General features: G+C 39.6%; 1 protein-coding gene across 1 annotated transcript in view; it reads left to right on the forward strand.

The window, feature by feature from the left end:
* ULK4 (unc-51 like kinase 4) overlaps nucleotides 1-27,427 on the forward strand; it is a 114,603-nt gene that overhangs the window by 78,717 nt on the left and 8,459 nt on the right. The window contains 3 exon segments of the mRNA XM_007472126.1: nucleotides 9,421-9,528; nucleotides 15,669-15,752; nucleotides 25,259-25,420. Of these exon segments, the coding sequence (XP_007472188.1) occupies nucleotides 9,421-9,528; nucleotides 15,669-15,752; nucleotides 25,259-25,420 (354 nt within the window).

Consider the following 27,427-nt stretch of genomic DNA (forward strand, 5'->3'; position numbering starts at 1 on the left):
TGCTTTCATGTTTCCTGGGGCAGGGGAATAGAGTAGGGAAAATTGCACGTAGGTGTTACATACATCATTTCTACCCAGCCAGTTGGTCAGAACTACTCACATGGCCCCACCCAACTCCAGGGGAGCTGGGAAGTATTTTTGTGTGTCCAGGAAGGGAGGGGAACTGGACAGCGCAACTACTGTTTACCGCTTTTGCAGGTTGACTCTGCCTAACTTAAGCATAAAGGGTATTTATTAGGGGAAATGAGCAAGGTCAGAGACTCCAAGAGGAGGTCTGGAACAGTCAGGACCTGGGAGCTCCAGAGGGCCTTTGGAGCAGGACCCTCTTGGAGTCTTGCTTGGGACCATTGCTAGAAGGAATGAGTGAACTTCAGCTGTTCCTTTATTCTCTGCCACCCGACTCAAGGTTCAGATTTCTGAGCAAGAGCTTTGGCTGTGGGAGGAAAGATGTTTCTGAAGGGAGCCAGGGGCCCTTGCAGGTTCCACGTTTGGCGGGCTTCCCACACAGTGCCTGCTTTGTCATCCCACAGACCAAGAACAGTACGGGAGAGGTATTTCTTCAAAAGGAAGTTGGATGATGTTAGGAAGAGGGATTGGGTGACTGTTGACCAGAAAAGTGACACATTCTTTTGCAGTTGAAATTTGTTGACATCTAATTAAAAAAAGAAAATCCAGGAACTTGATAAAGTTTGTGTACCTCCTACTTGTAAACTTTCTCTATGGCTGTAAAAGACTGAGAAATTTACTATGCATTTTATTTGCTTTTCCTGACAGTTCATAATCTTTAAGAGAAAAAAATCCACCAGTTACAGGTTGTTTGTTTACATTTAGGCCTCGACAGGGAAGTGACAAGATAGCAGTCCTTACTTCTCCCTGATTATTTACTTTTAGGAGTTCGATGCCACGTAGTTACCCAATTAACATGCGGAGAATTAGGGATTAAAGTTTACATCCATAGATGCTATTTTTTTTTTAAACATCTTTATTGGAGTATAATTGCTTTACAACGTTGTGTTAGTTTCTGCTGTAAAACAAAGAGAATCAGCTGTATGTATACATATATCCCCATATCCCCTCCCTCTTGCGTCTCCCTCCCACCCTCCCTATCCCACCCCTCTAGGTGGTCGCAAAGCACTGAGCTGATTTCCCTGTGCTATGCGGCTGCTTCCCACTAGCTACCTATTTTACATTTGGTAGCGTAGATATGCCAGCGCTACTCTCTCACTTTGTCACAGCTTACCCTTCCCTCTCCCCGTGTCCTCAAGTCCATTCTCTACGTCTGCGTTTTTATTCCTGTCCTGCCCCTGGGTTCGTCAGAACCATTTTTTGTTTTTAGATTCCTTATATATGTGTTAGCATAAGGTATTTGTTTTTCTCTTTCTGACTTACTTCACTCTGTATGACAGACTCTAGATCCATCCCCCTTCCTACAAATAATTCAATTTCGTTTCGTTTTATGGCTGAGTAATATTCCATTGTATATATGTGCCACATCTTTTTTATCCGTTCATCTGTCGATGGACACTTAGGTTGCTTCCATGTCCTGGTTATTGTAAATAGTGCTGCAATGAACATTGTGGTACATGAGTCTTTTTGAATTATGGTTTTCTCAGGGTATATGCCCAGTAGTGGGATTGCTGGGTCATATGGTAGTTCTATTTTTAGCTTTTTAAGGAATCTCCATACTGTTCTCCATAGTGGCTGTATCAATTTACATTCCCACCAACAGTGCAAGAGGGTTACCTTTTCTCCACACCCTCTCCAGCATTTATTTGTAGATTTTTTGATGATGGCCATTCTGACCGGTGTGAGGTGATACCTCATTGTATTTTTGATTTGCATTTCTCTAATGATTAGTGATGTTGAGCATCCTTTCATGTGTTTGTTGGCAGTCTGTATGTCTTCTTTGGAGAAATGTCTATTTAGGTCTTCTGCCCATTTTTGGATTGGGTTGTTTTTTTTTTGATATTGAGCTGCATGAGCTGCTTGTATATTTTGGAGATTAATCCTTTGTCAGCTGCTTCGTTTGCAAATATTTTCTCCCATTCTGAGGGTTGTCTTTTCGTATAGATGCTAATGTTGTTAAAACTTTGATATCCAGACATCACCAAGGAGAACTTCTTACAGTGTTGCCACATTGCAACAACATTTTTAGTTATTAGATACAGAATTTTTTTTTCTTCAAACAGGTTTACCATCTTTCTGTTCCTGCCTCTTCAGCCTTCTCCTGTCTAGTGTGTTGTCTCTCTCTCAAACTTTTTAAACCAACACTTGTGAAAATGAGAACTTGAAGTTTCAAGTCTACTGATCTGAAATGCAATACCCAAGGAAATCTAAGATTTAATAAAATTGAAGAAAGAATTATGGGGCTCTTCTTTTATGTGCCCAAGCTGTGTTTGGGACTTTGAAAATGGTGTTCTAAGAAAGAAAAGGGCTGGTCAAAGTGGTATCAATTGGAATTCTCTGTTCGTTTGAGATTGTGGAATGCCTCTTACTTCAGCGATTGGGGAGGAATACTGAATAGTATTTAATTTAGAAGACTATGTTGTTGTGATGGCTGCTGCTGTATCTCCCTTTGGGAATAGTTTTATAGGGTTTCAAAAATGTCCCTTTGGTCTAATAAAACTCTGGGTCTGGAGTTTAATTCAGTTTCTATTTGTAGCTGTTAATTGTATACCCGTTAACATGGACATTTAAAAACTATAATTTGAGAGTCAAGAGCAAGCAAACTCTTTCTGCAAGTTCAGAATATTAGTTTTATAACTGCAGAACTTCTTACTTCATCATCTTCCTGTCTTTCTGCCTAAGAGGCTCAGTCCAGGGTATGTGAGATTGAAGCACATTTGACCTTTTAATGTCAATCTGATGATTTCAGATAAAGCCAAAAGAGGCCTGGCTTCACTTTGTCAGAGTTGTTGTAAAATGGGTTTTGATTTCAAAATAGTTTAGGAAATAGCATTACAATCTTAAATTATTACTACTAGTAATCTAGAAATAAGCAACCCATCATGCCCGTGGTTGCAGAAGGATAGTTTCTGTTAGGGTAATAGAACCAGTGATGGTGTAGATATGCCTCAAAGCATAATGATACTAGAAATAAGAGTCCCCCCACCAACCCCCTAATTTTCCTTAGGTTTTCCAAAAACGCACACAACAGTAGCATAATACTTGAATATCCCATTTTTTATCTCTTTTAGTTTCAATGTTAGAAGGCCAGGCAAATTTTTTTTTTTTATAAATTTATTTTTGGTTGCACTGGGTCTTTGTTGGTATGCAAGGGCTTTCTCTAGTTGCAGAGAGCGGGGGCTACTCATCGTTGCAGTGTGTGGGCTTCTCATTGTGTGGGCTTCTCATTGTGGTGGCTTCTCTTGTTGTGGAGCACAGGCTTCAGTAGTTGTGGCATGCGGGCTCAGTAGTTGTGGCACACAGGCTTAGTTGCTTCTCATCATGTGGGATCTTCCTGGACCAGGGCTCCAACCCATGTCCCCTGCATTGGCAGGTGGATTTTTTTTTTTTTTTTTTTTTTTTTTGCGGTACGCGGGCCTCTCACTGTTGTGGCCTCTCCCGTTGTGGAGCACAAGCTCCGGACGCGCAGGCTCAGCGGCCATGGCTCATGGGCCCAGCCGCTCCGCGGCATGTGGGATCTTCCTGGACCGGGGCATGAACCCGTGTCCCCTGCATCGGCAGGTGGACTCTCAACCACTGCGCCACCAGGGAAGCCCGGCAGGTGGATTTTTAACCACTGTGCCACCAGGGAAGTCCCAAGGCCAGGCAGATTTTTACAGACTATAGGACAGACATGCATAAGAACAATATTTACATATTACTTGGACTTCTGAGTTGGAAGAAGAATTAAACAGTCTCGTTTTCCTTTTTCTGTTTAGTATTGGCATATTTGAATGTCATACTTAGGACAGTAAAAACTTAATTTTCTGCTTGGTATTTGTCATTTATGTGGTTTGTTTATTAATTAGTCTTACAGTTTTCCTTTTTTTTTTTCTGCGGTTATGCGGGCCTCTCACTGTTGTGGCCTCTCCCTTTGCGGAGCACAGGCTCCGGACGCACAGGCCCAGCAGCCATGGCTCACGGGCCCAGCCTCTCCGTGGCATGTGGGATCTTCCCGGACCGGGGCACGAACCCACGTGCCCTGCATCGGCAGGCGGACTCTCAACCACTGCGCCACCAGGAAAGGCCACAGTTTTCCTTTTTAATATTAATATTTCTTTAAATTTTTATAGAACAAGTGGAAAATCTATACAGATAACATTGCAGATAAACATTATTTGTTGTGTATTGTTTAGTGGTATCCAAAGTTAATTTTTGCAAGTGAGATGTCATGTTGCTGTGGCATTACTGGCATAGATTATATGATGTTTGTCAATTTACAAGACACCAAGTTCCAAAGCAATTTCTTTTATGCTGGAGGCAGTTCAGTTTTATCTCTTTAAGGGTCTGCAGCATTAAAATGTTTTTAATTTCTTGTGATGCTTACTGATACAAAATGCCAGTGGATGATAAGATGGAGAAAGGCTATATGTCCCTGCTATGAATTTTGTGAAGCAGAAAGTTGGATCTGGATTTTGAATTTAGTATGAGGTTGACTTGAAAAGAATTAAACCTTTTAGTTTGAGATAGTTGTAGATTCACATGCAGTTGTAAGAAATAGTACAGAGAGACACTGGGTATTACTTCGTCTAGTTTTCTCCGATAGTGACATCTTGGAGAACTATTGTGCAATATCACAACCAGAATATTGACGCTGAGATAGTTAATGAAGAGAACAGTTTCATCCCCACAAGGATCACCCTTATTGCCCTTTATAACCATACCCTCTTCCCTCTGTCTCATGCCCCTCCTTCCAACCCCTGGCGACCACTAATCTCTTCTCCAGTTCTGTACTTCTGTCATTTTGAGGATGTATGAATGGAAGTGTATGGTCTGTAACCTTTCAGAGTTGGCTTTCTTTCACTTAATGTAATTCTCTGGCTATCCATCCTGGTTGTTGCGCGTGTTAACAGTTTGTTACTTTTTTTATGATTTTTTTTTGATGTGGACCATTTTAAAAGTCTTTACTGAACCTGTTACAACATTGCTTCTGTTTTATGTCATGACCCTCTGGCTGCGAGGCATGTGGGACCCCAGCTCCCCGACCAGGGATTGAACCCACACCCCTTGCCTTGGTAGGCGAAGTCCCAACCACTAGACTGCCAGGGAAGTCCCAACAGTTTGTTACTTTTTATTGCTTAATAGTATTCCTTAGTATGGCTGTACCACGGTTTATTTAACCATTTACCTGATGAAAGATACCTGGATCATTTCCAGTTTGGGTAGTTACAAATAAAGCTGTTGTAAAATTGATGTACAGATTTGTGTGTGGATGAAAGTCTTCATTTCTCTGGGATAAATGCTGATGAGTTTCTGGGTTCTCTGGTAGCTGCATGTTCAGTGGTTCATTTGTGTTTTAGAGAAACTGCCAAACTATTTTCCAGCCTACCTGTACCATTTTACATCCCCACCAGCAGTGGTATGAGTGATCTAGTTTCTCTCCATCCTCAGCAGCAGGTGGTGTTGTCACTCTGTTTTATTTTTGCGATTCTGATAGGTGTGTAGTGATGTCTCATTGTGGTTTTAATTTGCATTTCCCTAATAGCCAGTGATATTGAACATCTTTTCATGTGCTTATCTGCCAGTTGTATAGCTTCTTTGGTACAATGTGTCTGTGCTTTTGGTACCAGATCTACTCTTTACCTAGATTCTGAAGACTTTATCTTATTTTTTTACTTCTGGTTTTCTGTTTTACATTTAAATCCGTGATCCATTTTGAGTTGATATTTTGTATAAAGTGTCAGATGACTTAGGTTGATGTTTCCTTTTTGTTTTTCTTGTGGAGAGCCAGTTGCTCCAGCAACATTTCTTGAAGAGATTGACTTCCCTCTGTTGTATTGCCTTTGCACCTTTGTCAAAAGTCAGTGGGCCGTACTTGTATGGAGCTAGTTCTGGATTCTCTGTTCTGGTCCATTGATCTGAGTGCCTGTTTCTCTGACGATGCCATACAGTCTTGATTACTGTAGCTGTATAATAAGTCTTGAAATCAGGTGGAACAGTTTCAACCACCTTATTCTCCTTTTTCAAAATTGTTTAGGCTCTTCTGATACTTCTGCTTTCCACATGAATTGTAGGATAATCTTATTGATATCTACAAAAAAAGTCTTGCTAGGATTTTGATAGGAATTTCAATAAACCACGCTGTCAGTTTGGGGGAAATTGACATCTTTACCGTGAGTCTTACTATATATGAACATAGTATATCTCCTTTTTGTATTCATTTATGAGATGGTCAGTCAGGAGCGGCCACAAGAGGAGAGAGAGGAGGGGCTCAGGAAAATAAAGTTTATTATGTTTACAGGTCCTAGAGACAGGCATGACATACAGGGCCGTACGGAAAAAAGCCAAGGTGGTCAGGAGGCAGAAAAGGGGAGTGCTTAAGCCATAGCCTTTATTGGGGTTTCCACGGGAAAGGCGAGGCAGGATAAACACCTTAGAATTGGCTAGTCTGAATAATTTCAGCAGGCTTTGGGCTATAGGAAGAGTCTCTCGTTGCGTGGTACCTGGTCCTGGGATGATGAAGGCAGAAGAATATTGCCTCCTGAGGTATAAGGGCCAGATAGAGGAGGTATGGCTCTGGATTGGCGAGTTTGCATATTAAAGACATGCTCTCTTGGGCCTTTGCTACCTCTAAGAATTGGCTGGCCCTGGGAGGGTAGGGTCATTCTCTCCCCAGCCAGAAAGGTTTTTTTAAGATGTCAAAACATCATATTGTACAGAAAATAAAATACACACAGACACACACACACACACACACACACACAAATACAAATACATCTCTTCATTTATTTAGCTTGTCTTTGATTTTTTTAAAAACAACATTGTTTATATTTATATTATACATAACTTATCAGTCTAGTGGTGTCATCATTTTACCCATTCAAGTGAAGTATAGAAAACTTACCTCCCTTTTCAACATTTAATCTCCCTCATTTTTATATAGTTGTCTTAAATATATCCTCTAAATACATTTAGAACGAAATCACGCATTTTCCTAACATTTACTTCAACCATCCAACATAATTTAGAAAACTTAATAGGAGGCGGAAAGCCTATTGTATTTACATGTATTTTTGCCTACCATGTTTTTGCTTCCTTCCTGATTTTCCAAGGTTCTTTTTTTTAAAAAATAATTTCCTTTCTCTTTAGAATACTTCCTTTATCCGTTCTTTTATGATAGGTATGCTGGTGACAAATTGCTCTTTTTGTAGGTAAAAAGAAAAGGCTGAATATTGTTAATTTCAGATGGGTTCAAGGTAATACTAGTGGATGATCCGTATGGGTTGAAAGAAAAGGAAGACTGTGTGTAGAAGTGACCTGCAAGGGCTAATGTGATGTATATGATTCCTTTTTCCTCCTCAACCACTTTATATGGGGGATTCACTGTGTGTAAGGCAGTGGGTAGTGGGAGTTACACAAGGTGGTATCCCTGTACAGGGGAATACTACTCCGCAACGAAAAAGAACGAGCTGTGTATAAACATAACAACATGGAAGAATCTCAAATGCATCGTGCTAAGTGAAAGAAGCCAGACAAATAAGAATACATAGTATATGATTCCATTAACGTAAACTCTAGAAAATGCCAACTAATGACAGAACGTAAATCAGTGGGAGGAGAGAAAGGTAGTGAAATGGAGGGATTACCAAGGGAACTTGAGGAAACACTTGGGGATGTTGCTATCTTGTTTGTGGTGGTGATTTCACTGGGACGTGCGTATGGCAGACATATCTAATTGCGCACTTTAAATATACGCAGCTCTGGAAATTCCCTGGCGGTCCCGTGGTTAGGAGTGGGCACTTTCACTGCCGTGGCCCTGGGTTCAATCCCAGATCAGGGAACTAAGATCCTGCAAGCCTCACGGATGGCCAAAAAAAAAAAAAAAAAAAAAAATGCAGCACATTGTAGGTCAGTTGTAACTCAATAAAGCTGTTCAGAAAAACCCACATCAGCAAGTGTTCCTCTCATGCATGACTATTGTGCAGCTCCCTGATGTGCAACTCCAACTTGTCCACACTCTTGTTTTACAATACGGGTCCAGTGATTACACGCTGGGATGTTGTAGCATCGTCAAATTGCTCTGAAAGTTTTTAAGTGCTCAGTTTCAGTTTTTAAACTTCTTAATTTAAAAAAAAAATTTTTATTTTTTGTTTATTTATTTTTGGCCGCGTTGGGTCTTCATTGCTGCGCCTGGGTTTCTTTTCTCTAGTTGTGGTGAGCGAGGGCTACTCTTCGTTGCAGTGCGCGGGCTTCTCATTGCTGTGGCTTCTCTTGTTGCGGAGCATGGGCTCTAGGTGTGCGGGCTCAGTAGTTGTGGCTTACAGGCTTAGTTGCTCCGTGGCATGTGGGATCTTCCCAGACCAGTGCTTGAACCCGTGTCCCCTGCATTGGCAGGCGGATTCTTAACCACTGCTCCAACAGGGAAGCCTTAATTAATTTTCAAAGTGAGATATAATTGACATATAACATTGTATTAGTTTTAGCTGTAAGACCTAATGTTTTGATATATGTTCAATTTAAAAACTTATATCTTGTCACAGTAAGAAATCATCTTGTTTGTGCACCATGTTTTCAGTTGCACGCGGTGTTTCGGAGCAATGCTTCCACACTATTTATATGCAGTTTTTTCCCATCTCATTCTATATGTATCATTCTGAAACCGTTACACCCTACTTCATGGTCACAGTATCATTTGATTAACCTGTGTTCTGGGTTATACATTCTGGCATGGAGCACATGGGATTTTCTCAGCATGAGTCCTAGGAAATTAACTAGATCTGATAAAACATGCTGCCGGATTTCAAAGTGGATTATACTGGAATGTTGGTATAATGTTGCCCCACTTGTATTTTTGAAGGAATCATTTAAAAGTTTCATGCAGTGTAAGAATTTTTCAAACTGGGGTGCGCTGGAGCATCCCAGGGATCTGGCATGGGAAAATCTGTGTTCAGGTTCTGGCTTCCAAGTGGACTGGGTGGCATGGGGGCAAGCTGCTGCAACTCTCTCAGCCTAGGTTTTCTGGCTTTAAAGGTAGAGCAACGGTTCCCTCACAGAAGATTGGCGATATAGTGAAAATGCTTGGTAACTGATAAGTGCTGTAAGTCGGTAAGTTTATTTCACTGGGTGTATTTGTATCTTCGTCTGGGAGAGTTACTGTTTTTTTCCTCCAGGAATAAGGCCCATATATTGAAAATAATTTGGAAACCAGTTCTTAAAAATGCAAGGTGAATTTTGTAGAGTGTCTTGCCTGTTACATATAGGCTAAAGAACCAAGAGATACACATGAAATAATATACTTTTTCCCTCTCTTTTCAGGCAGTTACTCTCTTAACCGAATTAATTAGGGAAAACTTCAGGAACAGCAAATTAAAACAGTGCCTTTTACCAACCCTGGGAGAGCTGATCTATCTTATAGCCACCCAGGTAAGATTGGTTAACTCTGTTGTCCTTTGATGTGTTCTGACATATCATGGCAGATATCAAAATAAAAGTTTTTTGATTTTGCCCCTTTGAGCACACCTAAGGAATTTAGGAAAATTTTTACCTCTGGAGGAGACAGGCTCTCAAGTGTCTTTCTGACACTTCTTCTATCTCTCCTTGTGTGTCTTCCCTCTCTCCCCCAGTGCCTCTTTTTCTTCGAAGTGTAGGAGATTCTCAGGCTGTATTTTAAAACCAGTGGACCGGAGTCCCCAAAGTACTTCCTAGGTTGCTGCCATCTTTGACTCCTTTTTGCAAGAGGGTCCTGTTGGTTCTCTCAGTGTAAAAGCGCCATTATTATTTAAAACACTATGTGTAAATATAGCTCTTAACATGGCATGAGAATTTGTGACTGCAGAATTTGACTTCTTATATTTGGGAATATATTGAATAGATATAGATAAATTATGAGTAATTCATTTCATGTGATGCTCTGAGTGTTTTAATAAGTACCAGTAAGTTATGAGTTAATCAAAAGTTCTCTCCTTGTACTTATGTTTTGCTTCTAGAACTTGCTTAAATGTTATATAACCTGAGTATCCTTAGTATCTAAATTGACTTTCTGGATGATGATCATTTTAATGCAATTAACTTAATTATTATAAAACATCAGCATTTAAAATTATTTAGTTCCATGCTTAGTATTGATAGCCTGTACAGCAAGTCTCACCTCCTTAGTCTTCGTTTTCATAAATGTCTTGGCTATTCCTGGCCCTTTACATGTCAGAATAAATTTTAGAGTCAGATTGTCCAATTCTGAAATCATCTTTTGAACCCTGCATTGACTATACAGAAATACTGCTGTCTTTGTGATTTTGAGTCTTCTAATGCATGTTCGGGATTGCACTGCATCTATGAGGGAAGTATTAGCACATTTATGATATGTTGTCCTTTAATGCACAAAAAAATGGTGTTTTCATATATTTATATTAAAAGATTTTTCATTTAAGTCATGTAAATTATTGGGTTGGCCAAAAAGTTCGTCATCTTAACAGAAAAACCCAAATGAACTCTTTGGCCGACCCAATATATTTCACTCATAAAGCTTTTGTACATTTAGCTTGGTTGAGTTTATTCTCAGGTAAGTTTATATTTTGAAGAGATACATTCATGAAACTAGAAAACTTGGAAGTATAGAAAGGTATACAGAGAAGGGCCTCTTTTCTATTTCTGTCCCCCGTCTGTGTAGTTCCCCAATAAATAACCATTACGATTACTTTCTTACTTATATTTACATCATTAGTTTTGCACAAATGAGCGATTAGAAATGTAGATTCTTACTTTGTCTCATTTTATATAGCAAGTAGAGCAACTTTTTTCACTTAATAGTTACACAGTATTAAAAACAGTGTATGGTGATACATACACTGGAGCTATTTCTTAATAATTAATATGGATGTCTTTCTCAATTAGTACTTAGAGCTCCCTCCCTCCTCCTCTTGCACTGGAACATTCTCTTGTGTGCTGAGTTTTGTGAAAGATAGTTTTCCTTGCAGTTCTTCGGGGATGGGGCTGGAGAGTTTATATTGACTTTACTCTTACCTTGGGCCCTGGAGGCCTTGACATCAAAGCTCAAATTTACCAAGTTCTGCAGGCCCTCAGAATAAAAGCAGACTTCAGTGCTCTGTTTATCCCTTCATGCTTGCAGCTAATTTTTGGCTTGATTATTCTTTGTTTTCTTGTCAGCTCTCTGAGGCATTTTAAGGATACAGAATAAAACTGCTTTCCTTAGAAGAAAGGTCAGGTATCTCAGACCACAGGAAGTGTGGTCTGCCATCTTATCATGGGTGGGAGTCTAGTCCAATTTTGTGGGGGGGCATGTGTCCCATTTTTTTTTTTTTTACCTTCCCCCCCAGCTTAATTGAGGTATAATTGGCATACCATAAACTGCACACATTTAAAAATTAAAATTTGATCAATGCTAATATATGCATACATCTGTGAAACCATCACCACAGTCAAGATAATGAAAATATCGCCTCCAAAAGTTTTCTCAGCACCGTTTGTTACCCCTCCCTCCTGCCCCTCTCCCCACCCCCAGGCAACCGCTGATTGCCTTCTGTCATATAGACTAGTTTGCATTTTGTAGAGTCTTATATAAATGGAATAATGCAGAATCATATTTCTGTTTGTTTCTAAAAGTAGATCTAGAGACTCATTTCCCTTGGTTCTCACTTTAATTGGACGTAAGCTAGGCTGTTTTAATAAAGGGGTGATTCTGTGGCCCTGACATTTGACCACATTTTATGATAGCAAACCAGAAAACGAAGTTATGTCCATGGACCCACACAAATCACTAATGTTTCATGAGATGAGGCTGTTTGTGGCATTGTCACTTAGAACATAGGTAAACCTTAACATCTCAGGTCAGTGCTGACGTAGTGAGACTGACCTGAAGTGATTGTTATATGTATACGCGCACACACACATACATACGTACATACGTGCATATCGTATATAATGTAGACACCTAAGTCCTGTCCTTTTGATTATCTGGTAACACCCTAAGGTTATAAGCATGAGAACAGAAGACCAGACTGTGATTCTGACGAGGATATTATGAGGCAACACATTTATAGTTTGTGTATTTTTTTCCTGACTTTTGTCAAGGATACATACCACATTGAGGCCAGGTATTCTTATATTTTGTCCTTTTTGTCCAGCGCATAATCATTTCCAGATGATCTCCTTGCTTCACTCTTGTGTCCATTGAAGTCTTCCCCAAACATCAGCCAGAGTGAGCCTGTTAAACCCATGAGACTCTGCAGTTGTCACTCCTCAGAGCCCTCCCATGCTTCCTGTCTTCCCGGTTGTCAGAGCTAAATCTCCATATGACCTCTGCCCTCACGACCCTCTTACTTGTTTCCTCCTCCCAGGCGCACTGCCCTCCCCACAGTTCCCTGAAACCCCTCGTACCCTGATCCTGCCTCCACACCTTTGCATTTGCTGTTCCTCCTGCTTGCATTGTTTTCCCCCAGATGTTTACAGTTTCTCTCTGCTCACATGGATCCCTGCAGAGAGCCTTCTCCTGGCCCTGAGCAATGTGAGATGTAGCCTCTCTGACTACAGTCTTCCTCTAACCCCTTAGCCTGCTGTGCTTTTCTTCCTTTTTTTTAATTAAAATTTTTTTTTTATTGAGGTATATAGTTGATGTACAATGTTGTGTTTAATTTCAGCTGTACAGCAAAGTGACTCAGTTATATATATATATGTAAATATATTCTTTGTAATATTCTTTTCCATTATGGTTTATAACAGGATATTGAATATAGTTCCCTGTGCTATACAGTAGGACCTTGTTTATCCATTGCTATGCTTTTCTTTATAGTGCTCATCACTATCTTGACTTGTTTATTTTGTTTAATTAAAAAAAAAAAAACTTTGTCCCCCACTAAATACCATTAAGACAGAACGTTTATCTTTCTTGCTCACAGCTTTGTGGCTATTGTTTAGAAGAGTTCCTGGCACACAGTAGGTGCTTTTTTCCCCTCATGAACTGCACCAAGGCCAATGGGACTGGAGGGGAATGAGCAGGAAGTAGGGCTGCAGAGACTGGCAGGGACGAGACTGTGGAGGGCTCCTCGGCCAAGTCGGATGCCTGGGTCTTGATCCTGAGAGCGAGGGGAAGCCGATAAAGTTTTAAGAAGGGTAAGGGTGTCATCTGATTTAAGTGCCACAAAGATGACTCTGGTTTAAATGTGGAGAATAGATTGGAGGATGGTAAGAGAGGCTTCTGGATCCTAACGGAGAGTAAGTGAAGCAGGAGCAAACTTAGGAGAGGAGTGGGCATTTCAGAAAAGAGAAGGTCGATAGGCCTGAATGTCCAAGAAAGAGGACCACAGAGTCCCCTGGCTTGAGTGACACGAAAGTCACTGGTAACCCAACAAGAACTGTTTCGTGTATTTATTTATTTAACGTGGAGTGAGTGAGGCCGAAGAAGTCAGACGGCAGCGGGTTGAGGATTTAGGGGGAGGTGAGGACACTTGAGGAAGTGAACGTAAAGCTTAGGATGGTTGTGGGAAAGAGCGGAGGGGCGAGGGGCTGTTGTGAGAATGGGAGACAGCAGGGGGCCAGATCAAGCTGGCGGAATAGAAGGATGTGGAGCTCACCTTCTCCCACAAAGACATCAAAAATACACCTCCAGGGGACTTCCACTGCTGGGGGCACGGGTTTGATCCCTGGTCGGGGAACTAAGATAAGATCCCACATGCCACGTGGCCCAGCCAAAAAAAAAAAAAAAAGGGAAAAACATCTACATGTAGTTCTCATAGCACATCTGAAAATGGGAGATGACAGTGAGTCTGTTCTAGTGGAAATGGAAGAGATCCCGTGGAGATAGGACATCGGGCACTTAGGAGCAATAAGGGATGGTCCAGACCCTAGTGACCCTGAAGAAAGTAGGGTGGGAATGGGCTCGTGAGCCCACGTGGAAGGGGTGGAGGAGCCTGTCCTGCTGTAACCACTGGGTATGAGCAGCAGCTCGCTGCAGGTGGAGGTGAGTTAATAGTTCCTTTCTCATCACTTCCATGGTCTCCGCGGAGGAGGAAAAGTAGGTGAAGAGATGGCAGGGCCGCGGGGATGAAATACTGTGGTCCTTTAGGAGAGGGAATTGGTCAGAGAGAGAGACAGGCCTGGGGAGTGATGTGGAAGGTTCCTGGGCTTACTGATCCTAGCTCCTTTGTGGGCTCTGTGTTCTTGGTGTCACCCCTCCAAGAGCCCAGCTGTCTGAGCGCAGGCCTGGAGAAAACAAGCCACTGGCTCCCTCTAAGGTTGAGTTTCCCTGGGCCCAGGACAAGGGCACTCCAGAGGGTGAGGCCATTCAGGCCTTTGGCAAGAGTAATTAAATGATAGACCAGGAATCTAAATGGCTGTCAGGGAGGGTAGGGGATAGACTGGGGGAAAGAGAAGGGGGGGAGGGGAGACGGGGAGCAGAGTCCAGTGATGTTAAGGAAAGGTTGTGGTGGGCCTCCTGAATAAATGAGCTATAGAAGGGAGGAAAGTTGTGTTTGGAAGTTGAATTGCGTGCTGAGTTCGCGATTTTTGGGCTGGAGCACCTCTGGATGGTAATGTCTAGATTATGACCCTATGTGGAATTCCATGATTAAGGGTACAGTTTTAATGGGTCACAATTCTCATCATGGGTATTAAATACTTTTGGATCAGTAAGATACCAATTCTTACATTTGCACAATCTTAAAGAAACATTCTAAGCAGAGCTGAATTTCTTCTGCTGTAAAGAGATAATTGTTTTGCACCTTTCTCTGTGGCCCCTGGTTTAGTTTGTGATTTTATTTGATAGGTTCCAGGAGTGTTCTTGCGGTTATCTCTCTAATTTGGTTTTTCTGTGAAAGAATTTTTCCTGATGTCATTAAAATCAGTGTACCCGCCAATCATAATTGCTGACTTTTATTGAGCTTTGTCTTGCTAGGTAGCATCCTGAGTTTTACTTGTTCCTATGGATTTTCCGGAGATACTACTCAAAGCTGTGTGTTCTGTGCTTTCAAATCATTACAGATAATGTCATACCTTGTAGGTAGGAGTAGCTGTATCATCACCTACAGTTATCAGTGGAATGGTTTCTCTATCGACCAGGTCATACTGTCATTTCTTTTTTTTTTTTTTTTTTTGCGGTACGTGAGCCTCTCTCCGTCGTGGCCTCTCCCGTTGCAGAGCACAGGCTCCGGATGCGCAGGCCCAGCGGCCATGGCCCATGGGCCCAGCCGCTCCGCGGCATGTGGGATCCTCCCGGACCGGGGCACGAACCCGCGTCCCCCGCATCGGCAGGCGGACCCTCAACCGCTGCGCCACCAGGGAAGCCCCATACTGTCATTTCTTAGTTCTTTCCATCCAGCTACTGCTGAGGGGATCTTACCAACATCATATACAACATAATGAGAAACAGAAGTACCTTGTGTGTACAGTGCAGTAAAAGACCCCTCATCAGGTCATAATTGTCAGGCCGTACTTTCAATAGAATGTTAAGAAGTTTTAGGTAGTTTGTATATATGAAACCGAACCTTTTTCTTGAAAGGGTTAATATCTTTTGTGCTATTAGCTTCACTGCCTTTCCTTCCACTTCATTTTAGGAAGAAAAAAAAAAGAAGCCCCGAGAATGCTGGGCTGTTCCCTCGGCTGCATACACGGTGCTAATGAGGTGCCTTCGGGAAGGGGTAAGCCTCCTTTGTTGTCCTCTGTAGACGCTTGCAATTGTAATAACCCTTCAGGCACTGTGTGAGGATTGTAGCCTGCAGCAGTGCAGGAGCCTGTCAACCAAGCACTGTATTGCTCCTGAATTTAAGTAATGCCGACAGGCCACTGTGAGCCAGGGACCTACAGTGGATCAAGTGTAAAAACGAACTAACTCTCATTCACTTGTTTAAATGTCTTGCTTTTTAAGTGGTGATAGCAAATATAAACAACCTAACTAGTTCTCAATAACGTATACTTAATCCTCCCCTCTCTTTTAAAGTTATCAATGCAACAGTTTAACAAGCAAGGTGTATGCAGGGAATTTTCTGCGAACCTCAACATCCCCGTGATTATCTTGTCAGGTTGCCATTTTGTGGTTCAGGAACAGGGAAGCTGCCACTAGTATCTGTTGATTTTAATATTAAGTAGTAATTATTATGTGATGTGGGTTTTTTTTTTTCAATGTATTCACATCCCTTCTCATGCTATTGTTAATGGCTGAAAACCAGCCAGCTGGTCAACCGACCAACCTGAATCCGTAACTGCTGTGTATAATTGTGTAGAGGATTTAGTAACTGACCTAAAAGGTTGGCATTTTTCTGTTTGCTTTAAACCTTGACATTGTTTCACCCAAGGCAGAGCCATAAGCTAAAAACATTCCTAAAGGGATGAAAAGAACACATGTCAGAATAAACATCTTTCTTTTGAATTCATTACTTCATGCATTATATGGTAATGGAATGATGTCCCAAGTGGAGAAAAATCTCTGCAAGGTTTTCCCCTAGTGATCCAGAAAGGAGGTGTGAACACTTACCCGCCTGTAGGGTTAACTATGTAGTCAGTTGTCACTGTGGGATGTGAATGAAGCCAGTATTCTGTACTTTATCAACAGTATGAGAATTAAGTTATTTTTATCTGTAGTCAAAAGACATGTTTGGATTTATCATTCAAGGCCTCAAGCTAGGCACACCTGGGGGCACATGGATGAAGAAGGTGGAATTTCTGTTCATGCACAGACCCTGCCTGTTGTGGGAGCTGGGATAAGAATATAAAGTGGAATCTCTCAAGTACATTCATGCAAAAGAACAAAATACAGGAGGTCAAAGGAGAAAGGAGTCTTCTAGGAATTTTTTAAATGGTGTAAAGAAATTTTTAAAACTTTGTGTCTTTAATTTATAAAACTTAGACTAATGCCTAGTAAAAGATGATCAATTCTAATCCATGACGTGGTATCCTTTATTAAATATATCCTCCCTAACCCCTCCTGTGTTTTCATTGAGTACATACTATAAAGAATAGCGTTTGAGGGCTTCCCAGGTGGCGCAGTGGTTGAGAGTCCGCCTGCCGACGCAGGGGACACGGGTTCGTGCCGCGGAGCGGCTGGGCCCGTGGGCCATGGCCGCTGGGCCTGCGCGTCCGGAGCCTGTGCTCCGCAACGGGAGAGGCCACAACAGTGAGAGGCCCGCGTACCACACACACACAAAAAAGAATAGTGTTTGATATACATGTGTATTGTTAACAAATAATAACTGTAAAATAGCGATGTAGCTAATGATATAGTTAATGAATACTGCACACTTGCCTTTTATTGTCTTGGTATGTATGACAAGTCTTGTATACTTTTCATTAAGAGGGAGAAAAGTCCAGAACTCTCTAATTGATGAAAATTTTATGTGTTTGAAAAGCATTTAAGTGTATGCTTTGGCAGCATGTACACTAATATTGTCCCTATTAAATAAATTCAGAGGTGATCTCCCCCGCTAAGAAAGGATTTCTATCCTTACAAAAATAATTCAGTTGTAGCAATTCTTTAGCATATTTGTTTAATGTATTCAGGACATAGTTGAGGTAAAAAAATTTTAAGCCACTTCAGTGATTAAAAAAAATTTTTTTTAATGTAGAAAACTATTTTCCCAGCCCCTACTGGTATTTCTGAATGTAGGTTCTTTAATAGTGAAATGTACCTCATATACAGAAGAATATATGAAATGTAGGAGTATGGTTAAAAGCACACACTCTGACCCACTTACTCTATTTAAAAAAAAAGTTGGGGGGACTTCCCTGGTGGTGCAGTGGTTAAGAATCTGCCTGCCAATGCAGGAGACATGGGTTCGAGCCCTGCTCCAGGAAGATACCACATGCCGCAGGGCAACTAAGCCCATGGGCCACAGCTACTGAGCCTGCACTCTAGAGCCTGTGGGCCACAACTACTGAAGCCCTCGTGCCCTAGAGCCTGCGTGCTGCAACTACTGAGGCCTGCGTGTCGCAGCTACTGAAGCCTAGGGCCCGTGCTCCACAACAAGAGAAGCCACTGCAATAAGTCCATGTACTGCAACGAAGAGTAGCCCCCACTAGCTTCAACTAGAGAAGGCCCGCACGCAGCAACGAAAACCCAATGCAGTGAAAAAAAAAACAAAACAAAACAAAACAAAAAACGCTGAGGGGAGGTCGCTGGTTGCTTAGAGAATTTTTTTCTCTCCCTCTAGGATTGCAATTCGTACTTTCTTTCAAAGAGTAAACACTATTCTGAGTTCGGTGATAAACTTTCCCAAGGGTTTCTTTCAATTTTTTTCTCTTTTCTTTTTACTTTCCCAAGTTTTTCTTTATAGTGTTTCCCTTTTTGAATGTATTGCTAAATATTATGTTGATTGAGTCTAAATGTTGAACTCTATAAATGGACTGGCACTGTGTTCTTTTGAGACTTAAGTTTTTTGCTTAAAGTTAGGTTGAGATTGGTACATGCTGATTGTGTAAAGTATTTGTACCGCTGAATAGTATGTTGTTGATGTGTGCCTCAGAGACACACGTGTGTATCAGTTTATACTCACACCAGCAGTGTATAGGAGTATCCGTTAACTCACATCTTCTTGAACATTTGATATAGTCAGACTTTAAGTTTTTGTCAGTCTCGTGGGCATTAAATTGTTTCTCAAAGTAGTTTTAATATGCATTTTCCTGATTACTAATGAGAATGACCATCTTTTTCTATTTATTTTGGTTTCTGTAGTTTTTCCTGTTTTGAAAATGATTGTCTTAAATTTTTTCTGTTGCTTTGTAGGAATTCTGCACACCTTCATTCCCACCCTCCCACCCACCCAACCTGTTGTTATAAAATGTTTCAAGTATTAGAAAAGGAAAGAAAACTATAATGATCACCTCTATTTACATCACCTAGGTTCAACTGTTAACGTTTTGCCCTCTTTGCTTTGTTGTAGTATGTGTGTGTGTATATCTTTCCATATATGTGTATTTATTATTTATTCATTCAGTTATTTTCTGAACTGTTTGAAAAAATTTCAGATGTCATGGTACTCCATCCATAGGAATTTTTAAAAAATGTATTCTGGACGTTAATTTTTTGTTTATGTGTATCCCAGATACTTTCTAATTTGTGTTTGGTCTTTTTCTTTACAGTGTCTGTTGATAAGCAGAAGTTCCTAATTTTAATAGAAATTTAGCAATCCATTCCTTTATTATTTGTGTTTTTTATATCTTAAGAAAAGCTTCTCCAACTTCATTAAGATGTTCTATTACATATTTCTTCTAAAAGTTTTATTTTTTCTTTTTCCCTTTAGAAGTTTAATCTATTTGTAATTGTTTTGTGTGTGTGGTGCTATGTGTGGATCCAGTTTTATTTTTTAAAATAAACATAATCTGTTATCCCAGCATCACTTAATTAAAACTCCATCTTCCCCCCACGGCTCTGCATTGTACCTCTGTCATGTCAATGTGCATGTCTCTTTCTGGTCTCTATTTAGTTCTGTTGGCCTATTATCTGTGCCATGCTGTCTAAATTAGTAGTATTTATTTTTAATAATTTAAAAATATAGAGGGGCATTTTTTCTTACCATTTTAATCTTTTTCATGAGTTTCTTAGCTTTTTTTGGTTCCTTTTTTACTTAAAAAGTTGATTCTAAAAGTTATATGCGGGTTCACCTGTTGGGATGTTGATTGAGAGTATGTATCTGTGAATACATTTGAGGAGAATTGGTTGATAGTAGTGAAAATGGAAGGCATACTCAGTGAGAAAACTAAAAAGAGAATGACACATTTGGTTTAGAAAACACTGGAATAAGATGATTGAAGTTCCTTTGAATTCCTGATGACATTCAGCTAATGTATTTAATTCATTGCTTAAGTTAACTCTCTCATGTACAGCTCCCGTTCTTCACAGGTCGCATTTGTGAAACATATTTTGTATTGGCTGGACACAGGAAAGGCGAAAATGATTAAGACACTGCCCTATCTTCATTTATTCGTAAAGAAAATTTTTTTTATCCCTGGTTCAGTATGCCATTTATTGTTGTTTTGTAACTACATTTGCTTTTTTTTTTTTCCTTTTTCTTTCTTGTGTAGTTACTAAGACATTTAAGGCTATTAACTTTCAACCTAGTGTTAGCTGTATCCCATTGTTTTGACATGTAGTGTTTCCATTATTGTTATCTTATAGATAATCCCTAGTTTAAAATTTTATCTTGGTCCAGGGTTGTTTATGAGATGGTTTAAACTTTTTCAGGTGGGTGGGATTTTATTGCCTCTTTTTTCTTTTGTTGCAATAACAAAGTTGCAGTACTGTATAGATCAAGAACGTGGTCTGTTCTATTTCTCTTGTATTTTTTAAAATTGTGGTAACATATATATATTTAATATAAAATTTACCATCTTAACCTTTAAGTATATAGATAAGTACATTTACATTGTTGTGCTATTTCTGTTGTTCTTAAATATATTGAGATTGTTTTTTGCCTAACTTAGTTGACTTCTTTTTTCCACTTTCAAAACTTAGTAATGTACCTTTTTGGACATAGGCCGTTGATTCTGGTTCGTACTGCCTGTCCTCCTCCCTTTAATCTGTGCATTGAGAGAAGAGTGGAATGGAAATTTTACTTTTTTGTTTTAATTGATACGTAGACTTCTTAGAAGACAATTTTAGTTTTAAATGATACATATTGTTTTCGTTCATTGTGCATAGATAGCTAGCTTTGCCATGGGAAATTCAGGCGTGTTTTAAGGGTTTTCCAGTCAAATACCTCGGGACACACTGGGTTAAACAAGGTTGAATAGTTTCGTTTGTTTGTAGTTAGTACTTTTCGGAGCTTTTATTTATTTATTTACTTTTTTCAGAGCTTTTCATTATGAATCTCCATGGGCGTATATAGTATTCGATGTTTTCAAAGTTATTTGCCCACAGACCTACCTTATCCTGTGGCATGCTGTGAGATCCACAGGGAGAGGAAGATAGTCCTACACTGGGACTGTCATGAGTTTGATTAAATAGTTTTCAGTAGGTTTTCTCTTTCTCAAAAGGTTACCTAAGAGATTATGACCTTGTTCTCCAAACAGGTCAACCTGTTACTATTTCTATAATTTTAACAATGGTAATAGAGATGTGAGTCAAATGCCTTTGATCTTGTTCCAGATGTAAATGCTCAGGTGGAAAGAGGGGGAGTATTTAGAGTGAGAGACTTAAGGTGGAACACGCAAAAAAAAAAAAAAAAAAAAAAAAAAAAGGAAGATATGGTATAACTGTTTTAAAAAGAGTGTGGCAATATAGAAGAAAAGGTACCCATGATGACACTGAGTCATTGCTTCAGAGTTGGGGCTGGCATTTTGGAGACCTTGAGCTGGGAGTCAGAGGATGTGGATTTCAGTCCCTGGTGTGCCACTCTTGAGTAGTTTCATATTGGCCAAGCCCTGGGGCCCCATCTGATGTTTTGTATAAGGAAAGGTACCTGTGTTGGTTGATCGTCCACATGCTTCTGACTTGGGCTCTCTTTGACAGCTTTCCATTCCGTTGCTTTGACCTATTGTAGACAATAGCAAAGAGCAATTTTCCCCTTGGTGTCATTGCTGTATTGATGTCAGGAATATTTGGCACTGAACTTAGATGGCATATGTTCTGTATGTGCATGGAATAGGGACGCTGAGAAAGCTGGCTTTTCTTGAAGGTAGTTATTTTTATCTGGATAGGTAGCAACCTACTGTACAGTACGCACGGAAGCTGGAAATAGTACCTAGAGTGTCTCCACGTGTTTAGAGAAGATTAATTTATGCATTTGTATCGAATCAACCACCTCCTTTTTTATAGCTTGCATAATAGTCTATATGATTATGGATGCTGAACTGACAACTGGCATATGTTAAAATGTGAGGTTCAAAAAAATAAATGGTTGGCTTTATTATTCATTTCTGAACAATAGCTTATTAGATAATTTTGATGTAACAAAATTCTTTAAAAAGGAAATTGAATTTTCAGTTGTAGTGGTTTTTAAAAAAGAAAACTGGGTAAATTGCTTGTATTAGAAAAAGATGGGGCTTGAATTAGAATGTATAGAGGTGTTAGCCATTATATGTATTATCTTTCAAGTGTTGTTAGACACTAGTTAACGAAAATGAGAGAGAAGTTAAAATTCTTGATACTGGATAAAAGTGAAAATGTACAGCTGTATTTTCTGTTTTTGTAACTGTCACAGTTTAAGTTTAATCTTCCTAATAAAGAATGTGTCTGCCATCAACACTGGGTTCTCTGCGGGTACGCACAGTTCTCCTTGCCTTTATGTAGTGAAAGTGAGCAACATGTATGTGGAATAGGAATGATGCAGGGTTTCTTGTGTTTTTCCTTTTAATATCACTATTCATAATATTTGGAATGCTGTTATTAGTAGGATGCAGTACTGAGTATGGAGTTACCTAATGTGTCTTGAAGCAAACCTTTGAGAATGGCACAAAGAAGCGATCCTGAGTTTGCACTGAGTAGGGAGTAGACCAGCTTTCAGAGACTTGGTGCGGTAAGAGGCACAAAGTATGGTATGTTCACTGCTAGGGTGAGATTTATACCTCCTCTTCTCCCGTGGCAGATCATCTTCAGAGGGAAGCTCCACAGGGTTCTACGATTTATATTGGTTCCGTTTCTCTGTAAACTTTCATGTTCCTTTAACTGTTTTATCCCATTACATGCTTTGTAAACTTAACAAGTTCTATACCTCTTTTGTTTCTTTCTCATTTAATACCTGTCTTTATGTTTTTTCTATTTATCTTTTTATTATTTAATGGTATTGTGGTTAGAGGGAGTGGTGTATATATGATTTTAAATCTTTGGTATTTGTGGATACTTCTCTCATGACTCAGTATGTGTATGTACTTAGGGGGGAAAAAAAGGTGAATTCTGCCATTGTTGGGTGATGTGCTTTTTTTCTTACAGTAGGCCAAGCTTGTTAATCTGATAGATAGATATAGATAGAAATCTATGTTCATGCTGATTGTTTTTTGTCTGTTTTATCAGAGATAGGGATTTAAATTGTTTTTCAGCTTTATTGAGGTATGATTGACATAAAATTGTAAGATATTTAAAGTGTACAAAGTGATGATTTGATATATGCATACATTGTGAAAGGATTCCCCCACTGAGCTAACACATCAGTCGTCTCATATTTTATCCCGTTGACCTTTTTTTGGAGTTGGGGTGAGAACATTTAAATTCTCCTCTTGTAGCAAATTTCAATTATACTATATGGTGTTATCAACTAGAGCCACATTGTTTTACATTAGATCCCCAGACCTTATTCATCTTACAGGTGAAAATTTGTACCTTTTACAATCCTGTCCCTAGTTTCCTCACTTTTACCTTTGTTTTTTTGGTTTGTTTTTTTAAGAATGTTCCTTTTTAAAATTTATTTTAAAATATTTATTTATTTTTACTTTTGGCTGCATTGGGTCTTTGTTGCTGCACATGGACTTTCTCTAGTTGTGGCCAGCGGGGGCTACCCTTTGTTGTGGTGCTAGGGCTTCTCATCGCGGTGGCTCCTCTTGTTGTGGAGCACAGGCTCTAGGCGCGTCGGCTTCAGTAGTTGTGTCTCATGGGCTCTAGAGTGCAGGTTCAGTAGTTGTGGCACTTAGGCTTAGTTGCTCCGTGGCATGTGGGATCTTCCGAGACCAGGGCTCAAACCCGTGTCCCCTGCATTGGCAGGTGGATTCTTAACCACTGCGCCACCAGGGAAGTCCCTTACCTTTAGTTTTTGAAGGGTGTTATTGTTGGATATAGATGTATAGGTTGAAAGTTATCTTTTTTCTTTTTCTTTTGGTACTTTAAAGATTGTTCCACTGTCTTCTGGTTTGCATTGTCTCTGATGAGAAGTCTCCTGTCATCTTTATTTTTGTTAGGTTATGTGTTAGATAATCTCTACATAATGTGTCTTTTTACTCTAGCTGCTTTTACAGGTTTCTCTTTATTACTGGTTTTTAGCAGTTTGATGATGATGTACCTTGGTGTGACTTTTCTTTTTTCTACTTGAGGTTATTGAGCTTCTTAGAGTGTGAATTATTAATTTTCCTAAATTTGAAAAAATTTCAGCCAGTAGTTCTTCAAATATTTTTTCTGCCTCCCTCTGCCCCCTTTTGGTATTCTCATTGCACATACATTAGGTTGTTTGAAGTTGTCCCACAGTTCACTGATGTTCCGATGCTTTTTTCTTTTTTACCCAGTCTTATTTCTTTTTGTGTTTATTTTGGATAGTTGTTTCTTTTGTTTCTTTTTCTTTCTTCTTCCTTTTTTTGCTAAGTGTTGTGTCTTCACTAATCTTCACTAATCATTGAGTCTGCAGAGTCTCATATGTTAATCCATTTCAGTGTATTTTTCATATAAGGCATTATAATCTGTAGCCCTTTGATTTGGATCATTTTAAAATTTTCTATTTCTTTCCTTATGCTTCTTTCTTCTTTCTTTCTTCTTGAGTGTATGGACTGTATAGTAGCCATTTAAATACTTTTTTCTTATTCTGTCACCTGTGTCATTTCCCTTAATTAAATTTTCTTTTTATGAGTCATATTTTCCAGCTTTTTAGTGTGTGTGAATTTAATTGGATGTCAGACGTCGTGATTTTTATGTTGGGCACTTTTGTTTCTTTATAGCCTTTTAAGTACTTTTGTGCTTTTTCTTGGACTCATTTAAGTTACCTGGAAACAGCTTGATCCTTTTTGAGACTTTTAAGCATTGTTAGAACAATCCAGAGCAGCCTTTAGTCTAAGGGGTAATTTGGTCACACCACTGGTGCAGTCTCTTTCTTCGGACTTTCCTTGATGCCCTGTATTTAGGTGGTCATTAGCTTATTGGTACACTCATTATTTCCGGCCCTGAGTAATTTCTGAAGATTGTTCTGCATACTCCTTATGATTTTAAAATTATCTTCCAGTTTTTATGTTATGCTGTAAGCTATAATAGTGTATCTTCTAGATTATTTCAGCCTTTTTATTGAAATATGTGGAGAATTATGTTATGCTAGGTTTAGTGATTAACCAAATGTAATAGTCTTGTAATAGCCTGAAAAAATGACCACACCTCCTAAAACACCTAACACATCCAGGGGCGCTCTTGGTATCAGGGCTTTATTTATAAAGCAGTGATTATGAAGAAATGATGTGTATACATTTCTTATCCTAAATAATACCTATTTAATTTTCTCATTGTTTTCTACTGCTTCTCTCTCTCTAGGAAGAACGTGTTGTGAATCACATGGCAGCAAAGATTATTGAAAATGTCTGCACTACCTTTTCTGCTCAGGCCCAGGGCTTTATTACAGGAGAAACTGGGCCTGTTTTATGGTACCTATTCAAACATTCTACCGTTGATTCTCTTAGGATAACTGCAATATCGGTAAGATGGAGCATCTTTTGGGGGTATATTTGCATGTATTTAAATACCAAGTTGAAGAACTGTGCTAGATACAGAGTAAATTTCATTGGATAGGTGGAAATCTCAGAGTAACAGTTGGTGAGAACAGTAATTTGATTTTCTCCTGAAGCAGGAGGCCTGTCAGGAAATTCCAGTAGGATCTTGTGTGACCATGAATTACAGTTTCAAAAACTATTTGGAGGTGATAGTGGAAAACCATGGCAGTGGTTAGGGTGCAGGATTTGGTTTGGTATATTTCTAGTGTCCCTTGACTTTTCCTGTTAGCTCCCTCTTTCAGACTTTACGTTAAATGGGTTTACCGTGTCGTTCAAATGAATTCATATTAATGTTCAGGCATCTGTGATTTTGCAGTTTCTGTATTTTGATTGGTTGTCTGCTGCTTTGCTTCCATGGTTATAATGACTTGCTGTGAAGGATAATTATGTATGAAGATGTGTTAACCTGGTTGTATCAGTTTAATAGTCGGTTGAACAGATACAGGCATTTCTCATATGATTTATTTATATACTCTTTTTGATCACCAGTCTTATCTGGACTCTCAACGTTATCTGGTACCCTCCCTGTATTTCTCTAGTCTCGTCATTCTTGTGCTTCTCACTGTGCCAATTTCAGACCTTATCCTCTTTCCTTAACCCTCCAATCCCATGTCTTCCCTCCTGCTTCCTCAGTAAATGGCTTCCCCCTCAGTAAATACTTCCCAGAGAAAAATGGAGACATCCAGCGCGAATTATCCCAGTGTCTGTCTTACACATCTTTGGACCTATTTGCATCCACAACTATCCTGCCTCAGTTCTTTCTCTCCTGTTACAGCTGATGAACTGTCCCTTCTCCTGTCAGAGACAAACGTGTCCATGATTCTTCCTTCTCGTCTTTTTTAGAGAATCTCACTCAAATGGTTATTTTTGCTCTTTCCTAAATCTTTACCCTCTCCTTGTGTACTAGATCTTTCTAATTAGTGTTCAGGTGTTCTTTACCACATTAAAAATAAAAAGACACACATAAAAACATATTCAGAGTTTCTTAGGAGGTACCTCCATCCCTCCTCCCCCCCTCCTCCCCCCTACCCCAGCTATACTTCTTTAAAGGGTTATTGCCACAAGCGTGCTCCTTTCTGGCCTGTTTTCTCTTCAACCCTATCTGGTGTCTGTCCTAAAAACACCAGTGAACTTTCCCAAGGCATCTTTGAGTCACATCTTAAGGCATTCGTTTTAATCCTGGACCTTAAAAAAAAAAAAACCTGTCTTGCTTTAATTGGGTTTATATTACCATTTTCATTTTTATGCTCAGCGTGATTTCTTTTCTTGGCAGAGATTTTTTTCCAGTTGTTTCCACCAAAGTCTCATACCTTCTAGCTCTTTCTTCGTTTGACACGTTAAGCTTCACTCTTTCATCTTGGGCTTCTTATATTTTGTTCTTAGTGTTCATCTAATTTATTAATTTTTCACTGTAATTTTTCCGATTTCCTCCAAAATGTCTCTTCTTTTCTGCTCCAGGATCATGTTCAGTATCATATGTTATATATTGTTTTCATATTTCTTTAGTCTCCTTCAGTTTGAAACAGTTCCCCAGTATTTCTGGGAACTTCATGTCATTTACAAGTTTAAAGGATGCAGGGCTTGTATTTTGTAGGGCAAGGCTCGACCTGGGTCTATCTAGTGTTGTCCCGTTAAACCTCCTTAACATCATTGAGGACCCTTACCTGTAGCATATGCCTCTGTGATGGTTGCCATATGATGACCATCTGTTTCATTCCTTTTATATCAGAGATTGGCAAATACTTTCTATAAAGGGCCAGATGATATGTATCTTGGGCTTTGATGGCCACATATGGTCTGTGTTCCATATTCTCTTTGTTTGTTTTCTTTAACACTTTAAAAATGTAAAAACCATTGTACATTGTTCTCATGAGCTGTACAAAAACAGGCCTTTGGTATTGGTTGGAATTCTATTTTAAAGAAGCTCTTTCCC

The sequence above is a fragment of the Lipotes vexillifer genome, unplaced genomic scaffold (genome assembly GCF_000442215.2).
Source record: "Lipotes vexillifer unplaced genomic scaffold, Lipotes_vexillifer_v1.1 scaffold820, whole genome shotgun sequence".
NCBI lineage: Eukaryota > Metazoa > Chordata > Mammalia > Artiodactyla > Lipotidae > Lipotes > Lipotes vexillifer.